The sequence below is a fragment of the Ursus americanus genome, chromosome 9 (genome assembly GCF_024610735.1).
Source record: "Ursus americanus isolate L20-20 chromosome 9, mUrsAme1.1.p, whole genome shotgun sequence".
Lineage (NCBI taxonomy): Eukaryota > Metazoa > Chordata > Mammalia > Carnivora > Ursidae > Ursus > Ursus americanus.
This window is the reverse complement of record NC_142135.1, coordinates 8,752,493-8,777,968: the sequence shown is the minus strand read 5'-3', so window position 1 is coordinate 8,777,968 and position 25,476 is coordinate 8,752,493. Positions and strand designations below refer to the sequence as shown.

Genomic DNA, 25,476 nt, shown 5'->3' with positions numbered 1-25,476 from the left:
GGAAGTGATTCTATTTGTAATGGCTTCCCTGGGTGTCAGGAGAGGGGGCTGGGGCGGGGCGCAGCTCGTGGGGCTGAGCAGGTGGACCCGGCCAGGAGCAGGCTGTGACCAAGTGAGCACTGGACACCCACCTGGGGAAGTAAACAAAGATTGTTTTGTTTTCCCCTCTTGGCTTCTGATGTTAGAAAACCTGATGTGGGCCCCATACGGTAGTGAGTTTGCAAAGATCAATTTGCCCATCTGTAGAATGGGCCCAGCCACCCTGGCTCGGATAGCTCAAGGTGGGTAGGAGGACAGCAGCAGAGCAGTCTGGGGGAGGGGGCAGCGCTTGGGGCCGGCTCCTGTCTGTGCTGGGGAATGCAAGGGGAGGCTCCAAATCCGAAAAGAAGGTGGGAGCCTGGTAAGAGCCTCAGGGCATCCCAAGGGCCCAGCCAAGCAAGTGTCCTGGAGTTCCAGGGAGAGCCTCGGCCCCAGAAGGAAAGTCCCCTTCTGGAGATCCTGGAGAGATCTCTGGGCAGACACACTGGCCTCCTAGTCTATTGCTCTGGGCTACACAGAACTTCCTCCAAACCTCCTCTTTGGCCAGTTGCTTGAATTACTCTCTGTGCCCTGTGGGTTTTGCACGAGCACCTACTGCTTGGAATGGACTGAAAAACAGAAAGACAAGGTTTTAGTTTAAAAAACAGAGCGTCACAAACGTCCTGTGGTCATTGTCCATGTAGACAAGGGCCCCACATGACAGAGCGGCCCAAGCTCCCTGGTTCCAGTACTCTGCCCATCCGTCCAAGCTCAGCACAAGTATCAGCTTCCGCTGCGCCCCGAGCCCCCCACAGTGAGGACGGTGCTACAGGGCGGATGGCTCGTCCCCGGTCACGGGAAGGGCGAGGCGGCCGGGCCCTGGGACTTGGTTGACTTCCCAAGGAAGCCAGTGAAGAGAAGGTCTGGGGGAAGCTCTTACCTCTGTTCTCTGGCTGAGGCACTTCCCCCATTCATGTTTTGGATGGAAAAAGAGAACCTGTATCTTTATGACAGCGATCCATGCATCATGGCAAAGGGCGGGTGGACGTGTCATGCTAATCGGGACATTCAAGGGGGCTGATACTCCGTGTGTGTGTGTGTGTGTGTGTGTGTGTGTGTGTGTGTGAAAGAGAAAAAATGCATGTGAGACAGACAGACGGACACAGCCTTGTCTGGCATCTCAGGGAGCTGGTGCACCCAAGAGGAACCCCAGGGAGACACCCACGGGTGGGCTGGCTCAGACCCTTGGGCGCACGGGAGGCTGCACTTGGATAGGCACAGGTGCAGGGGACACACTGGAATGGAGCCTCCAAGACTAACCGGGCCCCCTAGGAAGTCACCATCACCACCCCCACGTCCCACCTGCTGCCTGGGGTTTCGTAGACAGGCCACCTTACGAGAAGCTGATGTCATCAAGTGTCCCCTGGCTGGGGAGGGGCCACAGCAGAAGATGTCATCAGCACCGTGCACCTCTGGCGGTGGCTTTGAATGGAGCAGGAGGGTGATTGCGGCTGTGGTGATGATTTAAAGGGAAACCCGAGGCTTCGAGCACAGAGCTGGGAGTCAGACCCTGCATACTCAGTCCTTCTGCCAGTCACTGCCTGGGCATCCGGGCAGCTGCCTAGACTCCCTGAGCCTCAGTTTCCCCACTGGTTAAGTGGGTGGGTAGTTATTCCCCCAAGGGTTGGTATGAGGGTTCACTAACTGAATGCATGTAATGCCCTTAGCACTGTATCTAGCACATTCCATGGCATTCGTCATCAAATTCACCTGCCTGGGTGAATTTCCTCCTGGAAAGGAAATCAAAATTCTTGGAATTCGGAGCCCAGAAAGGCGGCACAGTGAGAGTGAGGGAGGACAGTGAATCTTTTGGGCCCGCCGCTCCAACCCCATCCAGGGCCTGCCCAGCTGCTGGTGCTCAGTAAATATTCCTCAGAAAGGAAACCGTGGGCTTCAGAAGGTTCTGCTTCAAATGGGCAGGTTGATCAGAGAGGACATCTAAGATGCCTCCAGCTGGAACACTGGACCCGTCAGAACCAGGCCGGTGGTAAACCCTTCCCTACTCCCTGCTCGGCACCAGGTACCGCTCCTGTTCTCACCAGCACGCTCAACCCCAGGACTGTGGCTCAGGCTGCACTTTCTGGAAGAAGCAGGACTTAGAAACAGGGCCCAGGGCCACGGTTTGGCAATGCCACGAACGCCTGAGGTCTCCACTTGTCACGGAAGGCCATCCTGAGGGGACAGACACTTCACACAAGGATCCCCACAGCCTCCCCTGGAGCTCCCAGCCTCCAGATATTTGCTTTGGTTGGTTGTGATGGGAGCGTGGGCCCAAGGACCACAGGAGCTCAGTCTTTCCTGGGTGGGTGACCACAGATGACAGAAGAGTTAGGGGCTCAAGATATTCCAGCAAGGCAGACCTTTGTTCCTTTCCGTCTGTGCCCCCTCAGCCCCCAACTGCGACTAGCTGTGTGGCCTTGTACCTTCATTCAACCTCTCTGAGCCTGTTTCATCTGCGCTGGGGAAAATTAGTAGGCTTGCCTTGTGATTTGTTGGGGGAACTGTATGAGATAGGGCATCAAAAGCTCTACATATACAGTGGGTTAAGCATCCCACTCTTTTTTTTTTTTTAAGCTTTTATTTATTTATTTGACAGAGAGAGAAAGCACAAGCAGTGGGAGCTACAGAGGGAGAAGGAGAAGCAGGCTCCCCACTGAGCAGGGAGCTTGACACTGGGCTCCATTCCAGGACCCTGGGATCATGACCTGAGCCAAAGGCAGATGCTTAACCGACTGAGCCACCCAGGCACCCCAAGTGTCCGACTCTTGATTTCAGCTTTGGTCATGACCTCAGCGTCATGGGATCGAGCCTCACATAGGGCTCTGTGCTGAGCGTGGAACCTGCTTGAGATTCTTTCTGAATCTCCCTCTGCCTCTCCCCCCACTTGCTCACTCTTTCAAAAATAAATAAAAAAAATTTTTAAAAAAGCTCTCCATATATTACCAACACCAGTAGATATTAGCTATGATGTAAGGGCCTGTGTGAGTGCACAGGGAAATGGATGGTACATGGTTTCTGCCCTCGAGGGAGGACAGTATCGTGGGGAAAATGTACATTGACTCATTCATTCTATTGACAAATGGTTATTGACACCTACTATGTGACAGGCTTTGTGAGCCCTGACACTCCTCTACAGTCCCCAGCCCAGATGACGATCTAGCTACTTCTTGATTACCTCCACTGATGGTGTGCTCACTACTTTACAACTGATTCCTTCCATTAGAAAATTCTCCTTCTTATACAGTAGTGGGTAAAGCATGAACCCAGCAGATCTGAGTTTAAGTCCAAATTCTGTCACTTACTACATGTTGACCACGAACAAGTCACTTTGTTGACCTGTAAAATGGAGCTCATGATACCAACCGCTGTAGGGAAGACAATAGATCAGCCACAGAAACTGAAATCTAGCTCAAGACTGGCCCCTAGTGGTCACTGGAGCTACGGCCTGCAATGGTATGGACGGGCTAGGACCCCTTAGAAGCCATAGCTGTGACCTCATTTGGTGCTTGCTGCCAGAACCTTGGTGGGTGGGGGTATCTAGTAGTAGGGACATCATTTCACAGCAGAGAAAACCAAGGCTCAGAAAGTGAACTCCCAGAGTCACTTGCACAGTACATTGCAAAGACTAGACTTGACACAGTGATGTTTCTAAAACACAAATCCGTCCTGATCATTCTGCTAAAATCCTTCAATGAATGATGGCAGCAGACTCCAGCCCAAAGCCCCGAGACCTTAGCCAGGCATTCAGGGCCCTCCTTGATCTATTTGCCGATGACCTCACTGTGATCGATTCCAGCCTCCATCTCCTTGTCCCTCTTGTCTACACCCCACACCAGCTCACTGCAATTCTCCCCATGCCCCAGACACATGCACTGCGCATGGCCTTGTATCTGCTATGGTGCCCTTCTGCACTGCTCTATCCCTGCTTGCCTTCACACACCTGCTATTCTTCCCACACCACCCCTCTGAGAAGCCGTCTCCAGTCCCAGCGGACATGCCGACCCTCCTGTGTGCTCCTGCAGGCAGGTCAGCTTTATTTCCCCGTCGTAACCCCCACTGTCTGCCCAGCACCTAGCGAAGCACTTGGCACAAAGGGAGAGCAGACTAGAGGTGTGTTGAGTGACCCAGTAAATGGAGGGGAGGGTGCCTGAATGTGTGACCCAATGAATGGGGGGGGGTGCCTGAATGTGTGATGCCATCATTATAGCATTGATCACACTGAATTACAATTACCAAGCTCATGTCTCTTGGCCTCATGGGGGGGGGGTCAGCTAGTGAGCCGAGGGATTGTGTCTCATGCTTCCCTTGCTTCCTTCAAGCCTTGCACAAAGCCAGGCACATGGTAGGTGTTCACTAAGCATCTGTCCATAGAATGCATGAAAGAGTTGCTGCACATTTCCCCGACTAAACTGTCCACGCTTGAGGGCAAGAAGCACATGGCACCCCCCTGCTTCCCTGTGTGCACAAACACTGAATTCATCGTCAGGAAGAATCCACAGTCACATCCCTTGTGGTGTCAATGCTGGGCAAGGCAGCAAGGATTCAAGGGTCTCACATCAAACCCAGGAGTTCTCAGGGCCCCCCATGCAGTCCCGCTACCTTCTCCCCTAGACTGCGGGCTAGGAGGCTTCTCACCAGAAGATGGCGCCAACAGCAAGGGCTGAGCTATGCTGACCACGCAGAGCCCATGGATCGCAGCTCCAGCTCCCCTAACTGGCTTCCCTTAAGGAGCTGGGAGCTCTGGGGCTCCTGGCAGGCACTGGAAAGGAGGCTTCCTTCTGGGGAGCTTTAACTTGGAGACCTCGGGATAGAGGGTGACTGTGTGGAGAGAGGTACCTGCCAGATGACAGCCCATCCCAGCTCAGCTCAAAGGGCCCAACCGCACAAGCCCCGTGCTGAGCCCTATGCAGGAGGACCCCCAACAAAGAAATGCAAGGGAGAAGTCATGCTTTCGAGTGCCTGTCGTGTGCCAGGCCCTGCTAGTGCTTCTGCATACATGAGGCCCTTCCCCTCCCCATAGCTCCCGGAGGGGGACATTATTGTGGCCGTATCACAGATGGGGATGTCCAGGCCCAGAAAGGTTAGGAAGCTTGTCCAAGGCCACACAGAAGGAACACAATGTTGGCTGTCTCAGGTCCTATGTTCTTTTGTTGACACTCAAATGTAATCCGAGCTGAGAGGAGAGGTTCCAGGACTAGAAGTCCTGAGTAGCAAGGGACACCAAACCCCCTTGTGGTCAACGATCCCCAGTGCGGCCATTCCACTAGGCAACACTTACACAGTCCTGCCATGGGCCGTGGGCCATGTTTCAGGCAAACAGCCAGCAGTAAGGTCTTTACAGTTCACAGTCTAGTGGGGAGGGAGCCCCTCTAACATGACCTGGGGAAGGCATGGAAGGCTTCCTGGAGGAAAGGGCTTTTTTAAATTTCCTCTGCCAAGAGTGTGTATATGTATATATATATCCTGAGGTCCTCGGGACTGGTCAGAGATAGTTCATAGGTGCTTATGAAGCTCTGAGCCTTCTAGTGTCACAGAATGATGAGGAAAATTCTCTCCACAGAGTTAGAAAGAGGTGTGTGTGTGTGTGTGTGTGTGTGTGTGCACGCGTGTGCACCCGTGTACGCATCTGGCTAGTTTATTGATTGAGGGTTGTTGGGGTTTTGTTGTGTCACATTGTCTTTGTGAGGAAAAGCAAGCAGGAGCAGGGAAACTGACTCCCCCAGGTGAACAGGGACCAGCACTGCTGACCTCCTAGAGTTCTAGGATCCCAGCCAGCAGGGCCTTATCCAGCCATGTCACTCACAGACGATGGAAGTGGCCTCAGGCACGATTCTCCTGGCCCTCCTGGGTCTCTGGCTCTAGCCTAGCAGAGAAGGCCCCAGTGAGGCGGGAAGGAGGGGAGAGGTTCCATGGCATCCAGAGGAATGGGTGGCAGACAGCCCCAGGCCTCCCTGCGGTGCTTTGCTGTGGGCCGGGCCCGGTGTGGAGGTCCCGCCCCGCCCCACACAAGTGTGACGGCCAAGTGCACAGAGCGCCCGCAGGACAGACCAGGTGCTGTCGGGTTGGCCGGTCAGGAGCATGCGCTCCAAGAGAGAACCTTAAAGGTGGGGCTGAGTGGCAGTGCCCAGGTGAAGGGAGGCGGGAAGGACATTTTGGTCACTGGGAACTGCAAAGGCAGAGATCCTGTGGTAGGAAAGGAGTGGCCACGACTGAGCCCCGAAACCAAACCCAGAGGTGACAGAAGCCTCAAATCAAGGTTTGCCTGTTTGATTTTTAAAAGCCTTTCATTTATTCAATCGATATTTACAGGGAAAAGGATTACGTGCGAAGCCCCTGACCAAGAGCCCAACACATCCAGCAACCCCCCCACCTGGATTATCCTTCCCGGCCGCTGGTCCTCCCGGCCAAGTGTGCGAGGGTGGACTTCACTTCCCTGGGGCAGAGCGATTCCTGCCCTGACTTCCAGGGAGCTCCCAGGGCTCCACTGGGACTCCTGGCACTCTGCAGACGGCTTTGCCCTGTAATAAATCACCTCTAATGTCTGTCTCTCCCAAAAGCTGTGGGTTCGCCAAAATCCGAGAATTTTACCTTCAGGAAGATATCATCTTCAAATGCCTAGAACTCTCGAGAGGCTATGAGCTGGCTCAGCAAATGTTTGTTACACAACTACAAGAACCCAGAGGGCAAAGGTGAAGGGTGTAGAAATGAGACTTACAAGAGTCGTTTGTGTCTGTGTCCTGACACATACTGTGTCATCCTGGACATGTCCCTCTGCCTGTCTGGGTCTCAGTTTCCTCCTCGGGAAAAGGGAAGCAGAATCTAAATATGTCAGCATGTGTCGTTCCAAGGTTGAAATGCGGATCTCTAAGCTCCACTGAGCAGGGCTTCTCGGGGTCAAGAGGGAGGGGGTGACTCCACCATGGGCCACTTGCAGATTCCCAGCTCTGCTGACCTTGGAATTCCAGAGTCACAGTTGAGAAGCCCTGGGTGGGATGCTCCCCAGCAGGGACCCGCTGGCCTGGGGATGGGACGATGGCCAGGAGCGGGCTGCACATTCTCTGTCCTTAGACAATTCCCTTTCTCCCAGGGCCACTGCTTCCTCCAGTGTAGAGAACGAGGGTCCAGATAGGGGTTCAGAGTGGCAGCCAGAGGGGGTGGGAGGATGACTGGCTCCCTGAAATAGAGGCGGCTTGAAACTCCCACACTCAGAGACACCCCAGAACAGCCTCCCAATCTATCTACCAGGTCTTCAGTGCAGGGACAGCTCTTTGGCCCGATCTCCCCTCTTCCCAGCTTCTCAGTGTTGCGTCCATCGTATTTTCAGGATGACGATGAACGGGTGGTCTGGGGGATGGGAATGGGGCTATGGGAGGCGCGTGGGCTGGGGGACTCCTGTCTGCAGGCCTGGCACTAGCAGCAGGGGCCTAACTCCCCTCTACAGGGGCAGGGAGGGCCAGCCACAGTGGGCTCTGAAGGGGTCACCTGCCACCACCCCACTGCAGCCTTTCCTGGGGCTCAGAGGGCAACTAATTATAATAATAATAGGTCATCTGGCTAAAACCTGCTGTCAAGTATGAGTCACCTGGCTCAGCAAGTTCCGAGGGACCCATAGGGAGTGAAGAGGGTGGCTCTTTGGACCCGGAGGAAGGCAATGAGATACAGGTCACACCTGGCAGCATAAGGCATCTGGAAAGCATTTGCTACTCAAGCCTCAGCTCCCACATCTGTGAAATGAGACCTACTCAGCGCCCTCCCAGGTTGTGGGATGCTTGAGGACAGAAGGAAACACACATGAGGCTTAGTGTGGCCAGAGTTCTGACAGAATCTGGACCCCATCACCTCCAGTAGGGGGACTGGGGAAATGGGCTTCACTTCTCTGACCTCCTGGCTTCTCACTCCTACTTGTTTTATTGAAGAGAAAGAAGATGTCTGGCTATTGAAACATGGTAGAAAAACATAATTTTATGTAAACCTTTTAACACCAGGAAGGTGAGAAAGTGATTGCCGCCCTTTGGGCTTTGACACCCCTGCCTGGCAGCCCTTTATCTCTGCTGTTCCCCCACAGGCCTCCTCTCCAGCCCCCACGGCCATGGCCTTCACCCCAGTGCCACTGGAGGATACATCTTCACGCCCCCAATTCTGCAAGTGGCCATGTGAGTGCCCGCCGTCCCCACCCCGCTGCCCACTGGGGGTCAGCCTCATCACAGACGGCTGTGAATGCTGTAAGATGTGTGCTCAGCAGCTCGGGGACAACTGCACAGAGGCAGCCATCTGTGACCCCCACCGGGGCCTCTACTGCGATTACAGTGGGGACCGCCCGAGGTACGCAATAGGAGTGTGTGCACGTAAGTGAGACCCTCCCTACCTTCTGGCCAGCCCCCAGCACCCAGCTCTAGCCCTCACCCATAGCCCTTCCCCTGGCCAGTCTCCTGCTCCCCTCCTACCCCAGTCTATGATTAGAGGTCAGAAGCTGGGCCCTTCCTGAAGACGGAGGGATGCCTGCATTTCTCTTGCCTCCAGAGCCTAGCTTCCTGCTCTGTTCTCGTTCCTGGAGGCACATCCATGGCTGACTGAGGAAAAGGGGGCCATCAGGAAAGACCTAAGCATGGCTTCATTCTCTTAGTTGTAGATCCTTTGCCGGATGCCTCTGCCTTTCAGGGGCACCAAAACCCATCAGAGCTCCAGATATTTTAAAATATTATAAATTTAAATAATACGTTTTTTTTTTTAATCCAGTAACCTTGAAAGAATAAAATCGAGCAGGCTGCAATCATCCCTTCCTACACAACCACGTCCCTTCAGTTACTACAGTCACTTTTAACTTTTTAGCCCTTTCTTCTGGCATTATGACTATATAATATATGTCTTCTATTATAACTTGATTGGCTTGAAATATCAATTTTGGATAATCTATCAATGTTCCTATATGACAACTGGTGACTTAACTCCTCAATACCACCTGATGCATCGCCTATTTTGCAGTATTATTTTCATAATTTTTGGTTATTCAATAATCAGTATTTATAATATTATGAATATGTAAATAATGTCGCTGATGCATGAGATACTGTATTTGTTTGAATTTTCTTTCTCATGAAGCTTTTTGTTTTTCCTGGGGTTCTAATTGCCTTTGCTTTTTCTTTACTCTTGCTCTTTATAATAGCCTCATGCTGGGGGGACAACCGTTACTGTTGTTTGTTTTCTCTTCAAGTGCTCTATCATGTCCTTTTTTGTTCCCAGAGGCCTCCTTTCAGGGACTTTCTGTTCTCATGCTTCTATATAGAATGGTAGTCACTTAGCTTGAATTGTCCAAGCATTTATCCAAAATACATGACCCAGCATGATAAAGAGAGGTAACTAGGCATCATGACACAGTAGCCTACCTTCTGAAATAGCACACAGAGCCTCATAAACTCAAGAACGCCTTTCTTCCCTTAGTGCTGAATCAAGACTTCTCCATAACTATGACTCCATAGGCACCCAATTACTTGTTCACACATAGCATCATCTCTCATCCTCAGCTAACCTATTATATCTGCTGAGGTGGGTGGTTGATGAGGATTATGACCATAATTCTAGTCAGACAATCCTACCTGTGCCTCACAGTTAATTATAGGCACTTTCTGCTCTTTTATCATTGATTCATGCTTCAACTTTCATACAAAGTCATCTGTCTTTAGCTTTCCAAGTAACCACCCTTGAGTCTCCCAACCTTTACACTTCTCCTTTTATTCAGACTCATTATTAGTCCCACAAAGCAATGTGCTCACAGAGAACCTGCAGCAGCCCCAGCATAGAACCATCTGACATGTTGGTGGAAAAGCTTATCCTTGAGCCCCACCCCAGACTTACCAAGTACAATTCTCTAGAAGTAAAGGTGGGCACCTACACCTTTAAGAGGGTTCCCAGGTGATTCTCATTGACACCCAAGTTTAAGATTGACTGCTTACATATATATATAGAAAGTCATAGAGTCTCCCCTCATCCCCAGGTGAAGAAATCTGGCTGAGCCTTCCTACACCAGAATCCCTTTGTTATAAGAGACTGTCTCACCATTTCTTTCCCTCTTTACAGCTGTTCTTCAAGGTCATTAAAAAGGTAACTCACTTCACTGTGATCATACTAACCTCTAAAGCTGTTCTGACATCTTATTATGTGCCTGGCACCACGTCTTTATAGACATTCTCTCACAGACCCGGAGATTGTGCAGGCCCTGAAACTGCATCTCCTGCCTGCCCTCCCCCACCAGAGGCCAAGAAAACCACCTTCCCAATCCATCCACACCCCGTAGCTCCTTCTGTCTCGGGTCCCGCTTTCACTCACTACAGCCTCTTAGCTTCCCCTCACCATAAGCCCCTGTGTATTTCCTGTCCTTTTATCTGGAAAGAAAACTGGTCCACAGATTTTAATAGGTATTACACTTGCCAGTCATATAGGTTTGCAGACACTAGAATAAACAAAGTTAGATAAATATAAGGAATTTCTGAGAGGTTTTAAATGTTCATGTCCACTGTAAAATTCCGAAATGGGAGATACAAGAAGCCCTTGGTTTTGAAACTTATTTGCACAAGGAATTGTTTTGTCCAGGTAGATTTTTACCACTCACCCACCCCAACACACACATGCACACTCACAGATACACCGCATGCACGTGTGCGTGCACACATACACACAAACACACAACTCGCTAGTGTTCCACAACACATCTTCCTAGAAATGCTGCCATGGTGTCTGAGTTCAGGAGACCCTACGGCAAGAAAGAGGAGCAGCCAGGGTCTGATGGCCATAGAGAGGAAGGAACCTTGGGGCCAGGAGGGGAAAGAGAAAAAAGAGTCCCATGGACAATCTTGTGGCAAATGGTCAATTCAACCATTGGATGGTCCTCAAGACAGGTTAAACCTGTCCTTGGAGATGTGCATGTAACTAGGCCGAGACAAGACAGGTCATAAGAATGAGCAGTCACAACAGCGACACATGTAACTTAGAGAAAGGTGGAATTATGGCAAATAGTGAACGCAAGCTTTGGCTACCAGAAGTCACTTCTCCTGGCCACCAGCCACCCATGACCAGGCAGAAAAGTGAGCTTGGTCTTGTCCATTCTGCTCAGTTTTCAAGAGAATCCAAAAGTCCAGATTTGTGTATGGTTTATAAATGTTGGCAATACATTCCAAAAAATTTTTTTTCAAAACATTTTGTGGGCCAAACTAAACACTTCTACGGGCAAAGACTGACCTCTGAATTACACTCTTTGGCTATTTTGGTTGTACAAACATTACTCTGCGTTGAATACAGCTGGGCTAGGCCTGGGAGCAGTGTGGTTTGCTGGAAGGATCATGCAATTTACAGGCAGACAGACCTGGGTTTTGAATTCTGGCTCTGCCATTTGCCGGCTACGTGACCTTGGGCACATCACATAAGGAGCTTGATCAAACCCACCTCACGCAGTTGTTGAGAATAAACAAGGGACTGCATTACAGCCTCAAATGGGACCCGCTGTTCTGGGTCATTGTTTTACTTGCTTTGTTTTAACTTTCCCTTGTAGAAATTATTGCAGCTTTGTCCACGGTCAATCTCAGAGGAGAAAGCAGGTCTCCTTCCAGGCTCAGACTCCCCAGTGTAAAGAGTGAAGGAGTAGACAGCTCACGCATGGTCCTTAGTGATAGACAATCTAAGTTCGAATCCCAGTGCCATCACTAATATGGTGACCTTGGGCAAACTACTTAACTTTTTAAGTGTCAGTTTTATCATCAAACAAATGTGACACATAATACCTACTTAGTTGGGTGGTTGGGATGTCAAGAACCTGACACGTGATAGGAGCCCAATATAGATGAGGGCTCACCCCACCTCCCTTCCATCCATCCATCCATCCATCCATCCATCCATCCATCCCTCCATCCACTGACTCATTCACCCAGTTATGAATAGGTGGGTGATAATGCAACAGTTGGCTTACAACAAGGCGTACCTGCTGTCCTTGCTCCCATGCAGCTGACAGTCCATTAGGGGAGGGTGAGGGAAGTGAAAGTCTGGATGGTGGAGACAGGGATTTGAGCTTCTACAGGTCCTTCAGTAAGAGAAAGGCTCACCACTCCATGCCTGTACTTGCAAGCCTGAGATTAGATAGGAGGTGGTGAGCTTCACCAGGAGTCGGTCCTTTCATTAGTTCAAAAGTGAATGGGGAGGGGGCATTAGAGCCTGCTGTGGGCCCAGCCACCATACATATCATGCACCCTACTCTAGCTCTAGCCGATAGTGGGCAGTTGCTCAGGGCCACTAGCACCACCACTGTCCCCCACCTGCCCCAAATTCCCAGCAAACTGGGAGCAGCTTTTGGAAGCAGTGGTTCCCGATCTTGGTAGTAAAGTGGATTCACCTGGGGAGCTTTAAAAAATAGCAAAGGCCAGGGGTGCCTGGGTGGCTCAGTCGTTAAGCGTCTGCATTTGGTTCAGGGCGTGATCGCACAGTCCTGGGATCGAGCCCCCATCAGGCTCCTCCACTGGGAGCCTGCTTCTTCCTCTCCCACTCCCCCTGCCTGTGTTCCCTCTCTCGCTGCCTGTCTCTCTCTCTGTCAAATAAATAAAAATAAAATCTTTAAAAAAATATATTAAAGACCAGGGACACCTGGGTGGCTCAGTCAGTTAAGAGTCTGCCTTCGCCTTGGGTCATGATCCCAGGGTCCAGGGATCAAATCCCGTATCCGGCTCCCTGTTCAGAGGAGAGCCTGCTTCTCTCTCTGCCTGCCACTCCCCCTGCTTGTGCTCTCTCTCTCTCTCTCTGATAAATAAATAAATAAATAAAATCTTAAAAAATATATCAAAGTCCAAAAAAATAACAAAAATACCAAGTCCTGGGTCCACCTCCATATTCTGGGGCACGGTGTGGCCATCAGAGTTTTTGAAAGACCCCAGGTGGTACCACTGTGCTGGGGGCTCCCAAGCATCCAGTCCTGCTTGTCCATCCAACATTCCCACATGGGGGCAGAGACCAGGCTCCAGCACACTCCCTCCCTCTCAACCAGCGTGCACACACACGCGCACACACGTGTGCTCACACCTTCCCAGAGCAAGGGCGTGGTGGTGGGGGGTGACTCAGAACAAAAGGATGAGTAATTCACCCAGTGCTTCCTCGGCTTTGTTTTGGTTTGGTTGGTTTTTTTCTAACTTCCCTCCTTTACTGGTGTCTGGTGGAAGGAAATGGGCTGAGGAATCAGATCCCCAGGGACGGAGGTGCAGCTCTGTCCTTCACCAGCTGGGTGACCTTGAGCTGATGAATCACTCGACCTCCCTGTCTGCCAAATGAGGAAAAGAAAACTCTGGTCGTGAAGTCACTGGGAGAACCGAATGAGATAACACATCAGAAAGTGCCGGGCACAAGATCAGATGGCCAGTGAGCGGGAGCGCCTTTCCTTTCTGTGCCTCCTCCCTGCCCCATCCCCTCCCAGGAAAACAGCAGGCACGCCAGCAATCCCATAGGCTGAGACTCTGCGCCCAGCTGTGTGGCCTTTGGCATGTGACTTAACTTCACTGAGACTCAGTTTTGCTGTATGTGAAAATGGGGTAGTGTTTCCTTATAGGATGAAGTCAGCAATGCATGGGAGTCTGGCATAGAGCAGGTCCGGTGACCAAGAACAAAGACCGTGCTTAGGAACCCTTCATTCCTGTTAGATACTGGGATTATTAGTATCAATGCCCACTTGCCAGGCAAATTCGGGTGATCGGCAGGAGCAATGGACAGACTGTGGATTCCAAACCAGCCCTCCTCCGGTGGGCACCCTTGCTGCCTGGGAGCCCTCTGCCTGTGTTTCCAGACACTGTCCTCAACGCAAGACATGGCATCCAGGGGGCAGCGCTGACGGGCCCAGCAGCCCCAGATCCTTCCCACCCTCCAGGCTTCTTTAACCCCATCTCATGTCTAATGAAGACCTCTTGAGGCCACTCACTCCAAAGCCAGCTGCTCTGAAGACAGAGCATCCATCTCTCCCCAGCCAGGGCTCACGTCATAGGACTGGGAGTCCACTCCTGACTCCTCTCCTCGGCTCCTTACGTCTCATCTGGCAGCTGTTGCTTCCAAACTCACCCAGAGGCTGAGCGCCCCTCAGGGCTCCCGGCCCCTCCAGGGTGCAAACGCGGCCACTTCTCGCCTGGATCACAGGGGTGGCCTTCTGACTCTGTCCTTACTCCTTGTTCTGTGCAGCACCCCCTGTGCTCTTGCGAAGCACGGGTCAACAGTTAACTTACGGAGCACACACCGTGTGTTAGGTGCTAGCCCTTTTGTGTCTTCCTCTGAGCCACCGAGGAAACCCTCTCTCACCTCATCTCCGGCTGTCCCCCAACCTCCCAGGCCTGCTCCCCCTCCATACCAGTGCCCCTAACTTCCTTACCTCCTTCCACCTTTGCTGAAGCAACATCACCCCGGTGAGGAGCCCGCCTTAATCAGCAACTGCCCCCCCCCCCAGAGCCGCCCCTCCTCTTCGCTGTTCTCCCTGGCGCGGGTCCCCTTCAACAGTCTGTCTGATCTGTTTGTCTTTCCTACAGCACACCCACTGCACCGGAAGCTCAATGAAGGCATGGTTTTGTCCTCTTTGCTCACTTAATTTCCAGTGCCTAGAACCTTCCATAAATACATGCATTGAATGAGTGGAATCTTTGTTCCAAAGCGTTCTGATTGGTTTTACACTTGGCCCCTCAGAACCATGGTCCTAGAGGTGTTTGTGAGTCCTCGGCTCCATGCCATGTGCCAGGGGTGGGACCGGACGGGTGGCATAGGTTCCAACCCCGACCAGGCTCTATCTTCTCACCACCGCCAGCCTGGCCCCTCGAGGTCCCTTGATGGCTGGTGGCTGAGCTGCACCCCACGCTCCCTCACTGCCTCTGCTCAAGTCTCCCCACACTCCTGGGGGCCTGGATGGCCCCTGCTTGGTCCTACGGGACCGCCGGCCCCCACGGGGGGCGCTCCCTGGGGGCGGGGCCAGGTCCAGAGGGCGGCGGTGTCCCCGCAGGGGCGTGGTGCCCAGCCGGCCTGACCCGAGCACGCTGTGTTTGCAGAGGTGGTCGGCGTGGGCTGCGTCCTGGACGGGGTGCGCTACACCAACGGCCAGTCCTTCCAGCCCAACTGCAAGTACAACTGCACCTGCGTGGACGGCGCCGTGGGCTGCACACCCCTGTGCCTGCGCGTGCGCCCCCCGCGCCTCTGGTGCCGTCGTCCCCGGAGGGTGAGCGTCCCCGGCCGCTGCTGTCAGCAGTGGGTGTGCGACCATGACGCCAGGAGGCCGCGCAAGACAGCGCAGCGCCACACTGGCACCCTAGGTGGGTGCGGGGCATGGGGGGATGAGGCGGGGGAGAGGAGGGCAGGGCCCTGACCTCCTGTGATCGGCACTCAGGTGCAATGAGTCCCAGTCCCGAGACTACCACCCACTAGCTGTGTGACCTTGGCCAAGCCCCCTGTCTTCTGGGACCCTATTTCTCCATCTGTCCCAACTGTTCTATGAGGTCCTCCCAACATAAAATGAGGAAGAGATTTATAAAGAGCAAAGTCAGATCCATGGGATTCATTGTTATCCTATTTAAGAGATTAGACTGGGGAGTGGAGGTGTAGGAAGGGTGGGTGTGCAGGCACCTGAGGAGGAGAAGGAGGGAGACAAGGTGTAAGGGCGGGAGAGGAAGTAGTGGCTTCTCTTCACTATGGAGAATAGGTGGACAGGTGAGGCTGCAGGTAAACCGGGCCAGAGGAAGCCCTGGAAAGGGAGGACAGGGACAGGCCCATTTGTTTTACCACTGCTTACTGGATAGCCCAGTGCCAGCCACTAGCAGGTACCAACTCGATGCTCGTCATATGGATGGATGGGTGGACGGATAGGTGGATGGATGGATGGAGGGATGGAGGGATGGAGGGATGGATGGATGGACAGATAGGTGGATGGATGGATGGATGGATGGATGGATGGATGGATGGATGGATGTATGGATGGATGGGCAGATAGGTGAATGGATGGATGGATGGATGGATGGATGGATGGATGGATGGATGGATGGCAGATAGGTGAATGGATGGATGGATGGATGGATGGATGGATGGATGGATGGATGGGCAGATAGGTGAATGGATGGATGGATGGATGGATGGATGGATGGATGGATGGATGGACAGATAGGTGGGTGATGGATGAATGGATGGATGGATGGGCAGATAGGTGAATGGATGGATGGATGGATGGATGGATGGATGGATGGATACGTGGATGGATGGATGGATGGATGGATGGATGGATGGATGGATGGACAGATAGGTGGGTGATGGATGGATGGATGGATGGGTGGGCAGATGGATGGGTGGGTGGATGGATGGGCCACTGAGGATCTGATCTAGGGCAGTGGAAGTAGAGGTGGCAAGGAAGGGACAGATGTGAGAGGCACTGCGTGAAGAGTAAGACTGAGGCCATGGCATCAATCCATTGCATGGACTGAAGGAGAGAGCGGGGTAGACAGCGACTCTCAGAGCTCATCATGACCTGGAGAGAAAATGAGAGGAGCACACTGAAGATGAAGGAGATCTGCACTGTTTGAAACAGCTTGAGTTTGAGGCTGGCAATGCCCAGAGGAGTTCTAAGGGTACTGGAAATTTAAAAAAATATCATAAGTGCGTGAGACTGCTCAGGGAGACTCTGCAGAGCAGGGTTTCTCAGCCTTGGTACAGACAACATCTCGAACCAGAGAAGACTTTGTGGGGAGGGCTGCCCAGTGCGTGGTGGGATGTTTAGCGGCACCTGGCTTCTATCCGCTAGATGCCAGGAGCAGCTGTCCCCCAAGTAGCAACAACCCCAAATACGTCCAGACATTGCCATTTGTACCCTGCGGGACCCAATCATCCGGAGGAGAACCACAACTGTGGTCCTGGAAATACCACCATTTAAGGGAGGGAGAAAAAAAAGCTGAGAAAGACGAATTCAAGAGGTGGGACAGAAACAGAAGAAAGAGGTTTTGCAGAAGCCAAGTAAAGGTGTTTCAGAGAACACACTGGAAAGCTGGGGATGCAAGGGAACCAGCCCAGGCAATGGAGAACCGCCCCCAGGCTGTGTGCCCCCAGTGGCTCTGGCTGGACCAGGGAAGAGGGCAGTCCTGCCCCTCCCCGCTGTTCAGGGGTGCACAGCTTCTCCGGAGGGTCTTGGGGTAGCTCCCAGGGGCTGAGCCATCCTCATGAAGAAGCCATCCCATGTCCATGGAGGAGGTGGCAGGGGAGACTCTGTCCCTAGCAGGCCCACCACAGCCCCCAACTGGCAGAGCCACACAAGGGTCACAGGGGGTGGGGCAGTGGCTGTCTGCCCATTGTATGTGGCCCAGTGACCTCGTTCTGACCCAGTACAAGCAGGGCCCCTGGCCACTCCTGGGTGACCCAGAAACCAAAGCCCTTTTATCCTCCTAGGCAAATCCCTCCCTCCGCCTGTCTCCCTCCTCCGTGCTCACACCCTGGCTCATCCCAGCCCCACTCTCCTCTGTCCTCAGACGCTTCTCCTTGTTTTCTTCCCTCTCTCAAAGCTCCCCTCTCTCACACACAGGCATTCCTGCTTTCATCCAGCTCTGTCCCCTGCACACCTGTGAACTTGGAGGAGCTGGGTATCCAGCACTGCCCCTTCCCCTTCCTCCTTCCTTCTGACCCTATTAGGTGTCTCTTCTTTCCTGCTTTGCTCTTTCCCCCTCTCTGCCCCTCCCACATTCTTTTATTCCTTTCCTTCCCCCCTCCCATTCTCCCCCCCAAACCACGCTCTCTCCCCTTCTTTCCCCCTCCCTCCCCCTCTCCTCTGCCCTACCATCTGGCTCTCCTCATCTCCCCCTCTGTCTGTCCCTTTCTCTGCTTCCCGGGAGTGCCCGCCTGCCTGTGTGCGCGCCTGCCTGTGTGCGTGTGGCGTGTATGTGTGTCAGGGCTGGGCTGGCGTCCTCTTCACGCCCTCCTCTTGTGTATCCTGCGCCATCTTTCTGTGGGATCTCTCCTGGGTCTTCCTGGCTTTTTACCTGCCTCTGCCTCTGGCTCCACCCATGTTTCCATCACTCAGAGAACACTGGAGGGCTTACCGCATTCAAGATGCTGGGACGCGGACGTTAACAGAGCCATCCAAGACTTGGTGTTTAGTTGAGAGTCAAGAAACCACACAAGCTCACGGTTACTGAGCCAGGGATGGCTTCTGGCTTTCATATGTGTGAACCCATCTTTTCAGTCCACAGCCCTGGAAAGGAGAGGCTATTGTTAACTCCCCCTTGCAGGTGGGGAGACTGAGGCATGGAGGCGGGGGCTATCAGAAGTTGCCCAGCTACTAAGCGGTTGTGCTCAGAGTTGAACCAAGCAATGTGGCTCTGAAGTCTGTGTGTGTCCTTACCCACTATGCCCTCGGTGTCACCCAGATTAGATACCAGAGACTAGGTCATAGACACTCCCTCTGATTTTCTCCAAAGAAACTTGACCTCAGCTCAGCTTCCCACAAATCCTTGCTTGCTGTCCCCTGCCCCTACTCCGATGATCTCTGTGCCAGGGCAGGGATAATATCTTTCATTCTTCAAATCCCAGCACCTTGCAGATGCCTGATACATACTCAATAAATGGATCCTGTCATGGTCACACCAGCTGTGGAAGGCAGATATTTTGTTCCAGTGAGGACACTGAGGCTCAGAGGGAATTATCTGGAACCATACAGCTTATAGGTGGTCGAGTAGGATTTGCAGTCTGGTCCCCCTGTCTGTAAAGATGGTCTTTCCTTCAGAGAAGTATAGGAACTCAGGACAGGTCCTCCTCTCCCTGGGGACTCATGCTGGTAAGAAGCCGACTTGCCCGTTTTGGGGTAGAGGGGAGACAGTCTGCCCTCCTCCCCTTGGAGCTTTAGGGTCCCTGCCTCTGTGCTGATGGTGAGGGAAAGTGGCTGACAGCGGCTGGAAACTCACAGGGGTTTGGTCCCTGTCCTCAATGGCTACAGGTGAGGCCGAGCCCTGGCACAGGAACTGCCTTGTCTACACTAGCCCCTGGAGCCCCTGCTCCACCACCTGTGGCCTGGGGGTCTCTACTCGCATCTCCAACGTCAACAGCCGCTGCTGGCCCGAGCAAGAGAGCCGTCTCTGCAACCTGCGGCCCTGTGACGTGGACATCCATCCGCACATCAAGGTCAGGCCACCTTCCGGGGAGGGGGGAGGGGGGGTAGGCGTGTTGGACTTACAGACAGACAGACAAGCCTGCTTCAAGCCTGGCCCCTGAACCCCCTCGTGGGGGCCATTTGTGAAATGGGAAGAAGGGGTCTCCTGTGGTGATGCTGAGGGACCCTCGCTGACCACAGCTCCCCTTCTGCTTCTGTCCCAGCCCTCAGCCACCAGCACGGGCATGACAGTCGCCACGCAGGGAAGCTGGGGAGCTCAAAACAGGGCTCAGGACAGCGGGGGTCAAGTACCCGTTTACTGCTCACCGCACATGACGGCGGCTGCTGTCCACACCCCAGGCCCCTCATCGGTAAAACACGGGGTTGGCCTCGGACATCTCCAGCTTGGACAGTCTAGGATCATTAAAACAAAGGATCCAGGATAGAGGAGGTCATGGCAGTTAGACATGGGTCTGACTTGTGTCTCTCAAGGCCTCCCTGCTTCTGTCTTCGGACTGGTCTTCTGCCTTGCGCAGAAAAGAAAAAAGAAAAGAAAAGAGAAACTCATCACTCACTCCATTTTTGGAGCAGATGATTTCTTGGGGTTGCCGAGGAGAGGGGTGCCCGGTGAACAAGGCAGCTCAGCTTCCCACGAGCCCTCGCCTGCTGTCCCCTGCCCCTACTTCGATGATCTCTGCGCCAGCCGGCTGGATCCTGCCACCTCGTCCTTCTCCTTCTTCCCTTCTCTCTCCTTCAACCTCTCTGATCCATGGCCTCGGCCATGCCGGCCTTCGTATTCTTGGTGCTCGGCGCGCAGTAGGTACTCAGCGGATGTGGCTTCGCTGAGAGCATGGATGGAAAAGCTACCAGCAGCAGGAGAAACAGGAGCAAAGGTCCTAAGCTGGGTGAATGGCCGGGACACTCGAGGTAGAAGGGGGTCTACCCCAAAGCCACCTTAAGTCCTTGCTGTTGGCTCATGCTTCCCACCCAACTTTGGCTTTGTAATTATGAACCTCGGAGGGCTCCTCGAACTGTGTAAGCCTCAGGCCCCACGGAGCCTGGCTCTGCTCTACCCCCAGTTCCGGGAGGTGCCGTACATAGTAGAGCCACTCCTGCAATGCGCTTAGTGAGTGCCTACTGTGTACCAGACACAGACTTGGACTGTAGGGTCCCAGAAAGGGCCCTGTTCTTGACTGGCCCACAACCCAGTGGAGAGACAGAGTGAGTTCTAGGGAACACACTCTGGTCGAACAGGGTATGTGAGGAGGGTGTGTGTGAGAGGCTGAGGGGGCAGATGGAGGAGGAACAGCTTAGGGGAAAGGGCATCCCCCAATCATGGAGCCCCGTGACGGCTCTGCTACTCACGAGCTGGGACGCTGGGTGAACTGAAGAAGTGACACGGGCATTCTGTGTTGGTAAAACTGTGACGGAGTCCTGGGCATTGGCGAGGCAGAAAGGTAGGCAAGGTAGACAAGAGGACATTGCGGGGTGTAAAGAACCACCGGTGAGGTCCGCAGCTAGTCCTGCGTCATGTGGCTGGGTCTTGCTGTGCTTGGGGAGGGTCTTCCCAGCTTGAAGAGGCCGCCAACAGGAAGGACAGGTGGGGCGGTCCCTCACGGTGAGTGTGGAGGGAGAACTGAGAGCTTGGAGGGAGGAACGTGGCTGTTCGTCCTCTGAGCACCCCAACCGAAGCCTCCTTTTCCTGCAGGAAGGGAAGAAGTGTTTGGCCGTGTACCAGCCAGAGGCACCCATGAACTTCACTCTCGCGGGCTGCATCAGCACGCGCTCCTATCGGCCGAAGTACTGCGGGGTCTGCACGGACAGCAGGTGCTGCAACCCCTACAAGTCCAAGACCATCGACGTCTCCTTCCAGTGTCCCGATGGGCCTGGCTTCTCCCGCCAGGTCCTATGGATTAATGCTTGCTTCTGCAACCTGAGTTGTAGGAACCCCAATGATATCTTCGCTGACTTAGAATCCTACCCTGACTTCTCAGAAATTGCCAATTAGGCAGGCACAAAACATGGGGCTTGGGGCCTGGTCCCATGTTTGCAAAGCAGCCAGCCCTCTGAGGCCCACAGTTGAGCCTTCTTTGTCCACCTCCCACTGACTTCTAACTATCCTGATCCAGAACCTTGGCCCCCCCTCCTGTCTCCAGCCACCCGAATGACCCACTAGGGTGCTGCTCGGGCTCAGACGATGAGTCCCTCTCCTTGGCAGCATGCTGCCTACACTCCAGAGAAAGTGCCCTTCTCCACCGATTCTGGACCAAACCCAAGCTTGTCCAAGTCACCAGAAGTCTTGCTGGATCTTGCCGGAGTCCTGAGGAGCAGAGTCAGCGAGGCATTTAATACCACTCATTCCCGTTCTCGATGCCAAGCCACAAGACTCTTTGGGTCCATTCAGAAGGACAGATGGGATTTAGGGCACTGGAACAGTCTATCATCTGGGCCCTGCCAAGGGGCACACTAATAGACAGTTCTGACCGTAGCACACCCAAGTTTCTCTGATTCCAAAGATTTGGACACCCTAAGGTCACCAAATATTTGCCAAGTGAGGTGAATGGTTTTGATCTTTAATGGAAAATTGTGTTCGTTAACCCAGGCTTTGTGGAGGTTAAGTCCCTCTTCATCCCTGCCCTGTAAAAGGTACAAATTGGGTCCATTTCGGTCAGAAATGCAATTTGATAACTTTCATTCTTATTCATGGGCAAAGGCTCCAGTCAATACTGCAGGGTCAGAGCAGGGTCAGCCAGTTTTCAGAAGAAGTGACGGACCCTGGCTTGAACGTGGTGCTGACCCACAGGACACAGGGCAGCTGGCCAGGTCCACTGCGCGTCCAGACCCCGTCCCTGCTTGGGGGCTCATGGGAGTTGGAGGAGCCCCTGTGATGACCCCTGTGACCCCTGAGAGTGGCATCCTGGAACATTCTTCTGCTCTTGCGGAGCCCTGGGAGACCCAGCTGACATCCGGGCCAGACCCACTTGAAATAACTGGCACGGTTCCAGTCTGTATGTGGGTCAAACCAGGAAGTGAATCTACTTGGCATCAGCCTGGGGCAGCAGGGCCGGGTCACATCCTGGGCGCAGGATACCTCTCTTTCTGCCATAGTAACCCCTTCCAGAGACTTCGGGTCTGTTGACCCAAACAACCCAGTTCTGGTGTGAAGACAGAGGCTTACCAGTTGTTCAGAAACAGAAATACATTTTACAGGGATTAAAAGCCAAAAAGGGGGTGGGAGCTTAAAAAGAACGAGGCTATTATTTATCTTATTAGTAGAATATAAATATTTACTGTCACAGTTCTTTCATTTAGTACCTTTTGTGTACCAGACCTAGTTCTCAGGGCTATATCCACATTAGCTTGTGCAGAAGCTTTGTAATCATGCGGAAAAGTCCCATTATCATTTCCGTTCTTACAAATATGAAATGGAAGGTCAGAGAGGTATGGAGCCTTGACCAAGGTCACCCAGCTGGTGAGTGGAGGGCCGGGAATTCTAACCCAAGTCCGGCTGACTTTCTAACCCACATTGTTGCCCCTACGCTTAGAGCTTCCAAAGGTGTCGAGCAGGAAAATATGTCGGCATCACTGACTTCACGCTCTCATTTTTCACTCTTTCTACTGTGTCTCTGGCTCCTTTCCCAAGAGAAGAGTATCTGACTTTCAGATAATGTAGGTGCCTGAGCAACCAAAAATGTATGGGCTAGACAAAAACCCACGATCCCCTACCGATCCCCCCCCCCCTCCGAATCAGAAGCAGCTCTCATCGTGCATTTAAAAGATGATTCTGTGTACCCAATGCTGAGGATGAGGGAATTCTGGGTGGTGTGCAGAGGGATTCTGGGGGAGGACAAAAGGACTGGGAAGGTGCCCTCCTGAATGTGACCTTCCACGAGCTTGGCCCAGTCCGAGCCATACAGTGGGGCTTATCATGTATTTGATGAATAAAAGAAACTATGTATGTTTCCCTACTTTTACTCAGAGGCTCTCTTCTTCCAAAGGTACGTGCCAATCTAATTTTCATCAGCCAAATCTTATTTTAAGTGCCATAGGGAAAGAGACATTTAATATTTAAAGAAATGTATATTTTTATTGAAAAAAAGTAATTCTTGTGCAAAGAGCATTCACCCTACGAATAGGTTCTCCTGTAAGCCCATGTGTGGATCTATGTTGGATTTTCTCGGAGTGAAATCTATAAATTATGAGGACCGGATGACAGCTAACCACATTTGAAATTCAGCAGAAACCCAAGAGCTATGTTCTTAATGCGTCTGCATCCCAATTTGGGAAAATGAGCAAAGCTTCCAAGATCCTAGGAAGACAGGTTGGAGGAATCTGGGATTACCCTGGGACTGAGTGGGCCAGAGTGGCCCCAGTTGGTATTTGTTTTGAGAAAGGAACCTGTCCTATGCAGGGAAAGCCTCTGCTCCATGTTTTAAAGTCACGGGGAAGGAGGTTTGGGACCAAAGTAAGGAAGATCTTTCTAGCAACCACAATCACTCTGCCTTGGTGCTACCTACTTTCATAACAGTTAGGAATAATAATCACAATGCAAAAATGTCCCTTTATTGAAAGCTTACGAGGTGCCACCCCCTTTGCTAGCTTTTAAATTATCTTACTAATGATCTCGACAGTTGTGAGTAAGCCTCTTGTCCCTGTTTTATACATGAAAATTTTGAGACTCAAAGAGGCTGAGAAGTCAGCCAAAACAAGTAGGAGCCCAAATCCCTGCTTAGTCAACCGGGCCTTGCTCTGGGGGGCCTCCAGGCGGAGCCTGATGACCCCCGGCAGAGTGTGTCATTGGCAGGGTATCCAGGAGATGAGATAGATGGTCTCTCCGGCCCTTTGTGACGCCACGTTCCGGGCCGAGGGGAGGATACGCTAAGAATTTGTTAACCTTTGAAGAAATTCACATTAGTGCTTAGAGGGAATTTCTCAGGCGTGCTTAGGTGATGAGAGAGAGGAAACCTACATTCACCAAACCACTGGTTCTTGCTAAACCTCTATCCTCGGCACTTGGGGAGCACCCCTGAGTGCCAGGCCGGGGCTAGGTGCTTCACTGCATACCTTATTTAATCCTCATAGCAAACCTATGAGATATGGCATTATAATCATTTCTCCGTTTTAGAGATAAGACACTGGGGCTCCTAGAGGTTGTTATTTGTTCAGTGTCTTACCAGCTAGTGAACTGCGGACCAGGATTGCAACCCAGAGTCGGTCTCACACCCGAGCCGTCTTTCCTGACACTCAGCCCAGTTAGCCTGCCCCCCAATTCAAATGCTACAAGAGAGGCTTTACTGACAGCTGGACAGTAATTGCAATGTTAATTTCAAAGTGATTCAGAGAGTAAAGGAAGTAGAGTCAAATGATATGAACCATCTGATAGAATCTCATTAACATTGTACTGTGTTAGAGATAATGGGGAAGCAATGTAGCCCCTGACTATTATATTGAATTAGGTCACTGCTTTTTTAAAGACTTATCTTGACCCGAAGTAACTGCCGTAAGCCTGCACAGCTGGGACTCATGAACGGTCAGAATGGTCACCTGTGTATTTCTGCACATACACGTGTGTGTGTGTGTGCGCGCGTGCGTGTCTCTATATCTATTTTCAGACTGTGACTTCATATTTAAGTATCCTTTCGCCATTTTTGCAAGTGACTAAAAAATACAAGAGAAGGAATGTCTTGGAATTTCCCAATAGAGGACAAGCAGCACTTGGGCAATCTGTCACGTTTTACAACATTCCTCATTTTTCTCATGATTTGTGTAGCATAGCATGTGTTTGTTCAATGTGAAGGATTTTCATTGCTCAAATTCCCCGTTTATGCTTTTCTTCTTAAAGCAATAAATCATCAGCAAAATCACTTCCTGGATTTGGTGGATTTTCTTGTACGTTCAGTTACGATGCGCAACGACAGAGTGTTGAGTACGTTCAGTAAATGTGCAGATGGTGCAAAGTAGGTCCCAGATATTTTATGTATGGTAATAAAAATAGTACAAGTTTGGAGATGGGCTCAGAAGGATGAGTTCTGGAATTCACAAAAGATCGGCACTACAAATGGGTCCAGGCTGGAAGACACCTCCCGTAAATATAAAAAGGAAACTTAAGCATTCATGCGTTTGTTCGTTCATTCACTGACTCATTTATTCAATGCCTTTCTGCATCTCCAACTAGGCTGGGGGTACCTTGAGGTCAGGGACTTTGCATCCTCTGGGACTAGCACAGTGCGTGGCACGTGTCAGGGACTGGGTAAGCAGGGGTTGGACGCATGGAGAGATGGATA

At 52.2% G+C, this 25,476-nt stretch overlaps 1 protein-coding gene across 2 annotated transcripts in view; it reads left to right on the top strand.

Annotated features, from left to right (window-relative positions):
* The window catches only part of CCN4 (cellular communication network factor 4), a 38,076-nt gene extending 13,020 nt beyond the window's left edge, over positions 1 to 25,056 (top strand). Inside the window, exons 2-5 of one of the 2 annotated variants that reach the window (XM_045812210.2) lie at positions 8,144 to 8,400; positions 15,126 to 15,292; positions 19,040 to 19,224; positions 20,901 to 25,056. In XM_045812210.2, coding sequence (XP_045668166.1) covers positions 8,144 to 8,400; positions 15,126 to 15,292; positions 19,040 to 19,224; positions 20,901 to 21,200 — 909 coding nt within the window. In that variant the 3' untranslated portion in view covers positions 21,201 to 25,056. Of the gene's footprint in view, positions 1 to 8,143; positions 8,424 to 15,125; positions 15,387 to 19,039; positions 19,225 to 20,900 lie in introns of both variants that reach the window. The other variant, XM_045812209.2, reaches the window with a different exon arrangement.
* Positions 25,057 to 25,476: the final 420 nt, after the last annotated feature.